Here is a 13659-nt window from a genome sequence, read left to right as displayed (position 1 = left end):
AATCTAATTATAATCCTTTTACTCCCTAGTCAAACTTCACAGTTTTTGCAAGCTTAGCACTGACAAGTGATTTCATTACATTTGATTGCCCGCGCCCAGATTGACTTAACTTCACTCCGAGACCTAAAAGCCCTCTCAGTTTCTCAGATTCCCTGTTTGCACATTACAGCAACAGCTCCTTTAATTAATTAGCATGAACAGCAGTAACATGAACTGCTGAACAGAAAATAACATCATTTTATGATCGCAGGGAGACTTCTCCTTTTGCATGTTTATACCTTAGTTAACTTTTGTATTACAATATTTCATTGTTAGGGGATAGTGGAACAATCAGCAAAGCAATGTTAGCTTAAAATCTTAAAAAGTAAATGTTACAGTAATACTTGATAACAACAATTTACAAAAAAATAAAATTTCAGGAAGGAGGCAGCGGCATAGGCAGGCAGGCTTTCCTGAGGTGAAAATGTACTTCACTGTGCCTGCAACAGGAGGGTGACCCAGGGCTGCTGCTGCTGCTTTTGTCTGTGACATAACCTGGCAGAGATTCAGCACAAAAACTCTGGGGTTACCGTGAATAGCATTTAATTTTTATCTAACATGTGAATAACATTTTATTTATTTGTCAAAGATAAAGAACTGGTGTAGTTTGGAATGTATTTTGGGGTTTATCATGTGGAAGACTGGGCTTCAGTTCCTTGGTGTACTGATCTAACCAGAGTTCTCGAATCCAGCTGCTTTATCTGAGTCTTAAGCCTGTTGTTCTTCCTCCTGCCCAAGCTGTGTTCTCTCCCTAGAGCATGTCCTGCTCTGGAGGCTGTGAGTTAACCCCTGCTGGCTGCCTCGTGCTGTGTCATTGCAGAGTCCCTAGAAAAGCTCCTTCAAAGCTCCTGTGCAGTTCCCAGACTGTCACTCCATGCCCACACAGCCACGTGCAGCTCAGTTACCCCATAGGGGCTCACCAGGAGCAGGCTTTACAGGGACTCTCTAGAAATCCTGGGTTTAGTTCAAGTTTTTTTAACTCTCTTAGCATGGATGAGGAAATACTTGACAGGGTCAACTCAGCTGCCTCGCACACAAAATAAGAGGGGAAGAAACTCCTACCCAGCAGCTCTGTGGGTGAGCAGCTCTGCAGGGTCAGCCTGGGAGGAAGGAGAGGTTTTGGTACCAATGCTGAGGGATGCCCTGGGCTCAGCCAGCTCGAGATTCCAGAGAGGGCACCTGTGATATCAAATCTACACCTCTGCAGGGTGGAGAGAGGCCATAGGAAAGTGGGAGAGATGAAAACAAACCAACCTTTGTTGGTACTGCTGCTCACAGAACCGTTTATTGACCATGTCCTTCCTGGGTCAAGAGGGAGGGAGCTGTGCCTTGCTCTCTCACTGCTCAGTTTGAAGGATATTTGCAGATAAAAGAGAAGTTTTGCTGGACAACTAATAAGCAGGCTAAGAAGTAATTTTTACTTGTCATTCAGCTGAATGATCAGCCCAGATCCATCTTCTTTTCACGGGAGTGAAGGGATCCTTTGCTGAGTTTTGGTCATTGCTCTGGTCCTTACCCACAAGCAGGGCCTGGATTCATTCCCCTTCCAAGCAGGCAGCAATCCCGTCTGCCAAGGGCTGTAGGGAAAGAGGGGTTTTCTGAGGGATGTGATCCTTTGGAGAAGCAAACTGGTTTTGTCTGATTTTTTTCTTTGTACAAAGACACTGGTTCAAACTAATTAGCCCCAGCTTTGCAAGTTAATTTATTGTTACAGCATTGCATTTCCCATGTGTTGCTTCCTCCAAAGCTGAACTTGGCTCTGATCTGACTGAGGTGCTGTTTACCCAACCTGGGAAAGGTGGAGAGCTCATCTCCTGTGCAGTTGGACACTTGTTTTGTTTTAAAGTAGTTTAGAGAAATAAAGCTAAATTCTCAATTTAAACCAGAGATCTTACAAACAAAGGATTCAGAAAATTCAGAGATGTGGAATAAGCTGGGAAAAAAATTAAACGTGAATAAATACGGAGATGATGATTATTGCCTTTGGATTTGTCCTTTATGCACCCATTAAAACCTTGGAAGAAAAATATAAATGATGATACTGAGGCTAAATAAAGTGCAAGAGCTGCACCTACCCTGGGCTAACAACTCAGGGAAGAAACGCTGTCCTGAGGGAAAATTCCATTTGTTAACACAGACTCTGGCTCACCAAGAAACTCAGAGATCTTTACTTGTCTTATACATGGTGAAGGGGAAGAAAAAACCTCCTTTCTAAATGTCTTGCTTATTAAGCCAGTCATGCATTGCTCTGTAGGCTGTAAAGCAGTGTAACATGCACAGGGGGCTCATAAGCATATTTAGTGTTAGGGAATATCATTTATACAGTTTTTATATTGTCAGTATTACCCCTAGAGAATGAGATTAGGCTTTAAACTACTGTAAATCTACGCTTTTGCTCACCTTTGTATAATTTCGTTTTTTAATAGAATGAAGCCCACATAAATGAATATTTGATTAAGGGATAAACCTGATAAAAGAATACATTTATTGCACACAGATTTATTCAAATCTTTGCTCTATAATACAGTAAAGTGCTATAAAATGGTCTGTAGCTTGCAGTCAGCTGCACTGAGGAGATGGTGAATATTCTCCAGAAAAGATTAATTTGACAACATCACATTGTCTTTCCTGTGTAAGTGGGGGCACAGCTGCTCCCAACACATTAATTCCTCAGAGGTGATTGCTGTGTGACGTGGTTAATGCCATGAAATTCAGTTTATTACACAGGAACAGAAAAAGTATTTTAATTTCTGGAGAATAATTGAGGGTGTTATAAAAAAGGAAATATTTAACTATGCACTCTCTGTTCACTGATCAATGATCTCTCCTGGGTGGCTGCACTGGGCTTGAGCTGTGGCATTTACTTTTCTCTCTTACAGGTATTCCCGATATCTCCCTTGAACTTTCCTTGAGAAATAAAAGGGATTGGAAGGAAATACGGAAAACTGTTCCAAAGTTTAGTCAGCCCACAGTACCCTCCATGTCCTCATCTTACCTTAATTTGAAAAATAATACTTAAAATTTAATAAGAATGTAAAGAACAGCCTCCCCTAGGAAGAAGCCATGTGCAGCTTCCTAATGATCATGAGAAAAAGGAAAAAAAAACCCCAAACCACAAACAAACCCCACAGTGCTCAATCCCTGCATTTCTGCTGAACCCCCCAGGCTTTAATAATTCCCCACCAGGTTTAAAACAAGAATTTTCATCAGCCAATGGCCTGAAACTCATTTTAGTTCTTTCTTCGGAGGCTCCCAAACATCCCTCTGGAGTTGTTATGTCCCTGGCTCTTGTGATCTTTATTTGTGCTTACATCCAAAATACGTATTAAATCATCTCAGTTTGGAGAGTCTGAGCCTCCTTAAAACCACAAAACATTCAATTACTAATTAGCTGTTTCCTGTTCCTAATGAAGTGAACATGTCGGATTTGGATTAAAATTCAGCTACTGCTCTGCTCTGTTTATGGTTCCAGATGTTTTTGTTTTATCTAGGAGGTTACTTTGACAGCTACTGCTAAATGATAAATCACTCATATTATAGCTGAAATGCATTTTGAAATTGAAATGTGGCAAACTTGGAGATTGCTCCAAGGATCAGTGTCAGTTTGCAGGTCAATACTTGTTCTTTCCTTAGGAGTGCTCGGTATTGGCGTATGTAAAGCAGTAATGGGAGAGATGTCAACATTATACAAAATGCTGCTCCATATTATCATTTTGCTATCATCTTCCAGATCAGTTCTTGCAGATTTAACTGGGTGGATTCATGATTCATTGTATAATGAGCAGGAATATGGATTCTTGTTAGCTTCAGTTTCTGTGGGCATTTCAATATTTATTTTTTCTCTGGGCTTAAAGTTGCTTAATGTGAAAAATCACAGTTGATAGGTACTATAACTAGGAATATTTTTGTGAAGTGCTTTTCTGCTTCGTTCTCTAAATAAAGAAACAGAATTTTAAGAGAAATGTGGTGGTTTCTGAATGAAAGAACAGTTTTCCAAGAACAGATCCTGATTTACATTTTCTGAAAGCAGTGCAGTTTTAACACCCTGTTCCCTGGCAGGTTTTGTGCAGTGACAAGGGTGTGTGGTGAAGCTGGTGCCTTGTCCCTGGGTCTGTCCCAGGGAGGCACCAGTCCAACACAGGCTGCCTTTGGGAGAAAAGGACTGTTTGATTAAAAAAAATGCCTTACAGGAAGAAAATCCAAGTTTGCCATTGCTGGCAAACACCTGGGCAAGTGGTGGTGGGTCTTTGTCCTTTCCTGGGGGCTTGGCCAGGTGTTGTCACCCAGTGTCTCCTTTTCCTACACAAAACGTGCCACGTGATGGGCAGTTTAGGTTATATCACTTTTAGATCTGCTCATTTGGCTTGAGGAAAAAAAAATATCCACAACCAAGTGAAGAAAGCACCTAAGTGTTGTTAATTTTAAAATGTTCAACTGTGTAATTGACCTTTTCCTTCTTTTTTGTTTCCCTCCAGAAAACAGAACATACATCAAGCCCACCATTATGTACTGAAGGAAGCACCTATTGCTGAAAAATGTATAATGACCACTATTTGAAGACTATATAGTTCCTGAGAAACGTCCCTTCCAACCTTTGATGCCTTCAGTACTGTGTGAGGAACAGGATTTGTAGCATGAAACTTGAAGGACAATTTCAAGCAATTTACTGTTGCTGCATTGAAAACTGCCGTACTAAGAAATACTGAGACTTTTTACAAGCTTACCATACCAAACCAAGCCTGTCACAACAGATCATTTTTAGGTCCCTGGAGATAGAAAGGAGTTTTAGTATTTTTAAGCACATACATCAATTATTTCTCCTCCCCACCCTGCCCCAAAAAAAGAACTTTTTTTTTTTTTTCCTTAGGAGGTGGCTATTACTGAATAGCAATGGCACAATGATTTTAAGCCACAATGGTCCTCACTGGCTGTACATCATACAAGTCCAGTTTATCACTGAAACTGTTCAACATGGAGCTGTTTCGATTGTGTTTATAAATTAAGCTTTGTTTACTGAAGCAGATACTCGATATATATTACGTTTTAAAAAGAAATGTGTGTACATTTTTTAAAAGAACGATGTAAAAATTGTCCTTTCATTAGATGACCGATTCAAAAGTGTGAGCTAAACCCTAATAGCTGATGTAATATGAGGATTATAATTGATGCTTTTTTTTTTAATGCTCAGTTCAGCTTGGCTTTTGGTCTTTTAAGATGGAAAAATGAATATGCAGTAGAGTGTTAGATAATGGAAACTTTTAAGTATGGTTTCTCTGTTGTACCATATTAAGTTAAAGTACACATTCTTTGTTAAAAATGTTCTTGCTAAAAATACAGTATTAAAAAGTTTTTTGTTTGACTTTGGAAATCTTTTAAGATTTTTTTTGGACTGTGAATTCCCATAGTAAATGTACTGATGCAAACCAGTATTTTGCACTATTAAAAATACTTGAAGAAATGACTTAATAAAGAGGGTGGGTTGGTATTAAACATCTTCCTAATTATTGTATGCTCCAGATTCTGAACTTTGAAAATAGCTGAAAGCTTCCCTTCTCAAAACATGGCACTGCAGGTTGGTTTGAGTCAGGTAGAATTAAGTGATCACCTGTTCCCTCTTTATTTTGATTCCTGGGTCAAAGGCACAGTGCTTATTTCCTTCCCAACTCCTGTTTATGTACACATGTTTACACACACATGCCCTGAATATAAATCACTGTCACTTAAAAAAGACCCTTAAGTAGATCTACAGGGAATATATTCCCTATGATTATGTTGACTTCTGGCTATGTCTAAATGTAGAGTGTTCACAATTTCTTTCATTTCTAGCACTGCATTTTTTTTCTCATTAGCAGACTTTCATAAACGGACTCTGCAGAAAAGAATCTCCTGATTTTTTTTGTTCCTAAAAGAAATCTTTATCTTAACCGGTGTCAGTGCAAGAAAACTTGTTGCCCTCTGTTCTACGGGTGATCAAGTGACTTATCAGAGTATTCTTCCAGTGTACAAATTGGGTTTTTTTCAATATAATTTTTATAACAGCTGTTCTAATAATTGCATTAATCATGCTGCCATTGATCAAAGCATCAAAAGTTGAATGAGACAAAGAAACAGGAGCATTAGGAATTATGAGTCCTCCTGATTCTTAATAAATGCTCATGTGTGAATAAAACATTGCAACACCAGAACTTAAATTGTACTTTTAGGTATTATATTAATTTTAGTTTCAGTTCCAGTGGAATTTTCTGAAGTCAGGGCTGGACTTTATTATAAATCTTATTTTTAAAAAGGAGTTGAACAGCGCTTGGGGTGCTGCAGCATTTCTGCCTGGCCCAGTGCTGGCAGTGCTCCTGTGAAGGGCAGATTTTGAAGAGAGATCTTTGCTCAGTTATCCAATATCGTGTAGTTTAGAAAGACTTCATGTAACAAAGTAGCTCAGTCTTTAAAATAACAACATTTTTGCACTTTCTTCCATCTCCTTAAAGGCCTTTTGAGCATTTTTCCCCTCAGTGGCTGATCTACACATTCCTTAGGGCATCACTGAGCCTGGGTTGAGGAGCACAGGTTGATTCCTGCTCTGCCCATCCCAGATTGGTTTTAAATGTCAAAATTCTGACAAATGAAGTTTAGGAGACTGACAAACTGGAGAGACTGACTCTGTTTTCAGTCCTCACTAGGTGGCTCCTGGTAAGTATTGACAAAGCAGGAGGCTGAGGGATTTGGGTGTCAGCTCAGCCTGATGAACAAACCTTGTGTGGAAGGAAGGTGTTCAAGCCTTTTAAAGGCTCAGCCTTCCCCACCACACTCCTCCTCACTGGAACAGCCCCAGCTGGCTCCCAGAGAGGGACAGCTCCTCTTGGGGTTGGGGTTTTAGGGTGGTTTTTGTCTGGGTGTGTGCAGAGGGACACAGACAGCCCCTCCTGCTCAGCTGGGTGTGACTGGGGCGCAGCACCCACGGCCCCTCTGCCAGCTCTGGCTCCCCGAGAGCCTGCCCAGGAGTGTGGTGCCCTGTGGAGTGGCCATGGAGCCATCCATGATCTTGGCTGAATGCAGGCAAGGAGATGGGTTCTGGGTGCTGTGGAATGCAGACCATAATAAACCCCAGAGGCTCAATAGTGCCCAATCTCCATTTGAAGCCTGGATCTATAGCAGTGCACAGTGAGAACATGGCTGTGCATTAAAACCTGGATGCTGCTTGAAGTAATTGCTGCCTACAAGGAAGTGGCCTGTAAATACATTTATTTACAGACTATTTTTAGTAACATGACAAAATGTGGGCTAACCTGAATTGTTACAGATTTCCTTTATGGCCTCAGCTGATCTCCACAACCCCTCCTGTGCCTGTGCAGGCACTGAGCCCTAAATACACATGGGACAGTTCCCAGCCTGGGCTTGGATCTGGAACCCTTGGCATCAGCAGCACTGATGGAGGCACTTCCACCTTCCCCCTGCTGCTCCCTGCTGTGGCCCTGCAGCATCCACTGGCCCTGCTGCCCTTGCTGGGGTGGGCAAGGAATTTACAGAGGGGCTTTTCTAAGCCAGGTCATGAGCTGTCATCATTTCTAATACACCCTGCAAATGTTTAAGCACATGTAAAATCACTGTTAATAAACAATCTGACTTTAGTTCTGTCTGCAAATAAGGGCTTCTTTGATGATTTGAGGCTGAGATGGAAGGGCAGTAAAAAAAAGTATTTTTATAATGATGTATTAGGGATGGATAATGATTTGCTGCTGCCCTGTTATTGTACATCAAAGGAATCAATTGAAAGGAGCCAGTTCAGTGTCAGCAGAGCACAAATGCTGCAGCTTTTGTGGGTGCTGCACCCACCCTTGCCTTTGGACATGGACCTGTTTGGGTATTCTGCTGGAACAGAGCATCTTTTGCATGAACATTTGGGTGTGGGCATCTAAGGCAGAGGGAAAATTCTCTTTGGAGCTCATTTTTTAAAATAAAACCTCCCATTTTTCTGAGTTTCAGTTGCAAATGCAGTAAGATTTTACTACATCTTCATTATGTGATTCTGTTGACATAATCCAAAACTGTGAAAGCAAATACAATGCCATACATTAAAATGTTCTTGTGATTAGTGATACTTTAACAAGTGGATGTTTTATAATAGTTTAACTATTTTAACATACCTTCAGCCTTGCGTGTTTGAAAATGCTTTCACTGCTCTTTCAGAAAGGACACTGGAATGTGGATTCACTGAATAGTAGATCCCTTTTCACCATCTATTATTTTTTTGTGTCCCAAGAATGGTTAGTTGTGAGAAAAGGGGGGGTTTTACTGTGTGTATATATAAATACATATATATATATATATATATATATATATATATATATATATATATATATATATATACCTGCTGCTCCAGAGCAAGCATTCTGGAATAATTTCTGGCTGGTCGGAGGGAAGATGGAGATGAAGCAGCCAGAGAAGTGACACATTCATATTGAACTATACAAAATCCATCCAGCTCTAATTAATCACTGCGTGCTTCACTCAGCCCCCAGTGGGCCAGACTTACTTTTCACAAGAAAATCCAAAGTAAAACAGTGGAGACACTTCAGTCCTTTTGAGTTGTTACCTGAAGTGGTTTCATTATGGCAAGGTTTGTGTCACAGCTGCCCCACAATAAATGTTGCAGTCCCACCCCCCTGACATTAAGCTTCTTAGGAGTTTTTGCTGTGCACAGCCTGATTTAAATGCTCTGCATGAGGCCCTTGAATGTCCCAGCAGCACATGGATGGACCAGGGCACCTTTGGGGCTGCTGCAGGAGGGGCAGGGAGGCGTTTGTGGTCACCCTGCCCTGCCTTTGGACAGCTGGACACAGCAAGGAGCCTGCAGGGTGCTCCTTTAGGATCTGGGCTTTGCCTGAAGCTTTGTTACCAAAGCCACATTCCTAAAATGGATTGTCCCCCCATCCACCAAAGTGGCCAAACAGGAAAAACCACTGGCATTAAGTAAAACAAGATGATTTAGCTAAAAAGAGAGGAAAGAATTAACAGGAATGAAAAATAAACCTTAATTCTCTCCAGTGCTGGTAGGATTTGGCATTTAACTTTAATCTTACATTTCATTCTGTGTCAGGGAGAAATATCTGTTTCATGTTTCCCCTGAAAATTCCTGCCATTAGCTGAAAGTGTTTATTCCCAGAGCTGTGTGCCATCAGTTGATGATGCTGGGACACTTACAGAAGAGAGGTTTTGGCAGGAAAAATTCTTTAACATTTGGGACATTATTATGAAACATAATATTGTTCTTTGCAGATCAGTTCAAAGCTATTCCATGCATTCTCTTCCTTGATGTCAGCTGGAGCAGAGGGGGAAACCACATCCCTAAAAGTAAGAAAACAGACCAAAAATGCATAAAAAACAAGGAATAAACTCCCTATTGGACTTTTTCTTGATAGTTCTGTAAAGCTGCTGAAGACAGAAATGGTACACAGAGATTTTTGGTGTCAGATCAGTGCTTTGCATTTTATGTGATCATTTACACCTGTGCAAAGTAAGTGTTTGGTAGCATTTGACAGCTGATTTAGTAACGTTTGACGCCTATATCACAATGTTGAAATGACTTTACAATGTGCAAAGCAGTGGAAAAAGCTCTGATTCTTTTCATGGCATTTTCCTTATAATTGGATACTGAAATTCCATTCCAATGGAAAAAAAAATGTAATTCCTCACTTCCTGACTGTAATTCTTTATTTCTTCTAGTATGTTATGTTCTGCTCATACTGACTTGGGGGAAAAAAAGAAAAAAGCATAAAGAGAAAAGAGAAAAGCAATTGTGTTTAATCCACAGCCTGGACTGACAGGTGCTGATCCTTACACCAAACCAAACTCAGCTGAAAGGAGACACAGGAAAGTGAGAATTCTGCCACTGGGAGGAGAAACCTTGCAGGACTAAGACTCCTGATTTATGGAAGCTGGTAAGTAAATTGCATGGTTTTTATCACGTTTTTTGAAAGTAACAGAAATTTTCACCAAATGAAAGTTTTGTTTTCACTTAAATTGGTTTTGGCTTCTTCAAAGCAAACCACCAAGCCAGAGTATTTCTTTTTTGCTGCTTGAAGACAGGCAGCATCAGACTGTTCAGGATAGGGGGTTGATCAGCTTGATATTTTGGACCCATTGGAAAATAAAAAATCTGTGTCAGCAATATCACCTCTGTGCATAAAGAGTCACTGCAGGTCTGAGTTTACAGAGCTTTCCCCACTCCAGGACAACAAGCCCAGTAAGAAGGACCATGGAGACAGCAAAAACACTGTCTCAATTGTACTGCACAATTTGGGAGAGCACAGCTATTTGACATGCAATTGCCAATGTTGTGTGTTGACAGGGTGTGGGATCTTAATGAAAACAGTAACGTTGTTTGCTCATCTGGTGGCAGCCTGATTTCCAAAGGAAAAGCCTCTCAGCCTTCACACGTGGAAGTGCTGTCCAGCTGAACTGATGCAGTAGCCAGTGCAGCATGAGGAAGGGAAGCGTCTGTGAAGTTCATGGACTGGTGAGGAGGCAGGACCGATTTGCCAAGGCTGGAATTACTGCCAGCCTGAATGACCCATGGCCAGGCTGTCACCTCACTTTACATTGCACTTTGCAGCACAGCCCAGCAGAACAGAACCTGGGGAAAATGACTCCAGCAGGAGATTGCAGGGTTTTCAAGGTTACCAGTGTTGGGCTGTCATTTCCTAGATCAATTCCAGTGGCCTTTTGCTGGCACCTATTGATAAGGCAGAGAGCAGCCTCTTGCTTTGCCATCACTCAGAATTAAACTCCCCCACATTCACCGGTGGCTGTCTCTTGGTCTAAACCATGTGCACAGAAATCAAAGCTCCCCGTGCCCTCCCTGTGTTCACAGGGCTGCTTTCACCTGCAGTGCCTGGCTCAGGGCAGCCCAGCCAGCTGGCACGAGTGGAGAGTCTCAAATGTTAGCCAAAGGACAGCAAAATTATTTATTTTAAACAAGAAAATAAAGCAGGACATTCGGCTTGCTCAGCATGGCAGCTGCAGCTGAGGGGGAGGACAGACAACAGCCCAAATGTTTATTGTATGTGTTTTGTACCCAAAGGATAGCAAGGGGAAATCACTAAAGGATCATTTGCTCAGTGTCAGGGAAGGATTGATTTCCAAGGAGGCAGTGTAGTGCACCCCAGTACCTGAGATTTCCTCATTTCCCAGTGAGGTTCCCAGCCAGGAATCTCCACTGCCCTGTGCTCAGGATTGTGGAAAGGGAAGGCTGAAGGGTGAGGCAGATAACATCAGCTGCTGCAAATGGGCCTGGTGGTTCCTGACTTAACTTTTATTAGGAATTTGAAGGTGACATCCCTTCCTGATGAGCACATCCCCAGCCCATTAGTGTCAGCCAGAGTTATGCTTGCTCTCATGGCGCAGAGAGCTGATCTCTTCCGTGTGTCTGTCCAGGCTCTGACTCACAGCCCCATTCCTGGGCCTTACTCAAACAATGACAACTTAATGAGGGTTTACTCTGTGCTCCATGGCTCTATAAAAGTAATTTTTAAATAGCATAATGGAATAATATTTACTCGACAGCCCCTGCATTGTTTATTCCCCAGTGTCTATCTTACAGTCCTGTGAGATGGAAATAAATATTTACTCACTCTTCATTCATGCAGTTTATTCTGTGTAGAGCTGCAGCCAGCTCTGTTCATCCTATTGTCTTTCAGCTGGATGCTATAAAGAGAAGAAATTAATTGTAGTTAAACTTAGATATGTGATTAAAAGGACAAAAAAAAGTTTGTGCTGGCTCCTGTCTGCATTTTACTGCACATGCCCCATCCCCTCAGCCAGTGTTGGGGAGAGGATGTGTGTGTAAAAATCAGATTGCCTCCAGCTCATTGCTGGCCACTGACACAGCCTCTCTGTAAAAACTTTTGATGAATAGTCAGCATCTAATTCCTCAGTAAAAAAAAAACCCTAAGTTGCTTGCAATCATTATTCCAAATGGAAAAATTAATTGTAAATAACTGGAAGTCAATTAAGGCTGGGTTCTGCCGGGTAATGCAAATCTTTTATAGTTTTGTTTCAGTTAACTGCCTCATTAATGATTTATAGATGTGTATACAGCTGTGGGAACCATAGCATTATCTAATGCACTCAGAGAATAATTACATATGAAAAGAACTACGTGGCTCAAGGGAAAAACTCAGAAATTACTTACTGCCTTAACTTCAACCATATTAAGATGCAAAGCATTTAGAAACCAACTGTGATGTTTTATCATATTCTCGAGGTTTCATATTCTTTTTAGAAAGGGAAAAATAATTCTTTCTAAAAAAATATTTGTACACTTCAGTATTACACAGTACACAAAAATCAAGATGTCTCAGCTGAGAATGTCAGCATTTATTTATTATTTAAAAGCCTAAGTTATAAAACATTCCCATTCCCTTTGTGCATCTGCTATACAGGAATAAAAGACATTTCTCCAGTTAAACAATTCATGGGCATATGCATCTATCTCCCTGAATTACACAGAGCCAGAAGTAATTTTGGGAAGACTTCCTGCAGGAGTCATTTTCCTGAATATACAAATACGCTGGTACTTTCTCTTTGGTGATGCTAATTTTGGAAGTTTGAGGAGTTTTTTGTAGAGTACTGTTTTCCCTCCTGAACAGGGCAGTGAGCCTGAAGTTTGCACCATTTGGTCCTTATTTCTTATAGATTTTAATCCAGTGATAAGCTGCTGCAGGATATTTAGAAGCACCTTATTGAAGATATTTTGCTTTTAAGTCTGCTTTTCTTCATTCTGAGGGCAGAGAAGGGGTCAGGGTTTTCCTCCCCAAACCCAGACATTTGACCTGCAGGGCCTGCCCTGACATTTTCCATGCAGCTGTCTCCAGAACAGTGCAGGTCCCCAGAGCTCCTGGCCCTGCTCTGGGAGAGCTCCCTGTGGCAGGGCAGAAAGCCCAAGTGTGCTCTGCACCCTCTGTGCCCCAGCTCAGCCTTCATTCTCGGGCTGAACAGAGCCAGCATCCCCTGCTTTTGTCCCCAGGGTGGCTCCAGGAGTATCAGGGTGTTCCTGGCCAGCTGCTGCTGGTCCCTGGAGCATCCTCACAGCCCCCTCCTTCCCCATCCCTGACACGCCTCCCAGAACATTCTTCTCTCTTCCTCCCCTTCTTCAGGCCTCTGCTCCCAGCTCTGCCCCCCAGCCCCGTGCTGGTGCTGTTTGCTCAGTCAGGTGTGCTGGGATCTGTCTGGGCTCCTTCCCACGTGCCCTGTGATTTAGGGCCTTTTTGGCCATACATTTGGCAATATTAAAACCCTGGCCCGGTTGTCTGTTGGAACTATACAAGGCCAGAGGGAGGCAAATAAAATTTTTTATTTTGTCTGCAGATGTTCAGCCTCTGACATAAAACCTGTAACTATCCTGTACCCCCTTCTCATTCCCCAAATCACGTCAGCACCTTCCAGCAGGTAGGAAAGAAAAACAACCAGCCTGATGTCCTTTTGTGGGGAGGAGCACTGGGGAAAGGACACCAGAAACTCATTCCAGGTTTTCCCAGTGCCACCAAACCACAAACACTGCCTGGCCACCAGCCTGCAGCTGCTGGCCAACTGGCTGTGGGATTAAATGGAGCACAGAATGCTCAGTGT

At 41.9% G+C, this 13659-nt stretch overlaps 1 protein-coding gene across 2 annotated transcripts in view; it reads left to right on the top strand.

Moving 5' to 3' along the window:
• DACH2 (dachshund family transcription factor 2) overlaps positions 1-5398 on the top strand; it is a 245462-nt gene extending 240064 nt beyond the window's left edge. For both annotated transcript variants that reach the window (XM_038123229.1, XM_038123227.1), the window contains exon 12: positions 4515-5398. In XM_038123229.1, the coding sequence (XP_037979157.1) occupies positions 4515-4552 (38 nt within the window). In that variant the 3' untranslated portion in view covers positions 4553-5398. The remainder of the gene's footprint in view (positions 1-4514) is intronic.
• The last annotated feature ends 8261 nt before the right edge of the window (positions 5399-13659 follow it).

Source organism: Motacilla alba, chromosome 4A (assembly GCF_015832195.1).
Source record: "Motacilla alba alba isolate MOTALB_02 chromosome 4A, Motacilla_alba_V1.0_pri, whole genome shotgun sequence".
Taxonomy (NCBI): domain Eukaryota; kingdom Metazoa; phylum Chordata; class Aves; order Passeriformes; family Motacillidae; genus Motacilla; species Motacilla alba.
This window is presented reverse-complemented; position numbering and strand designations above follow the sequence as displayed.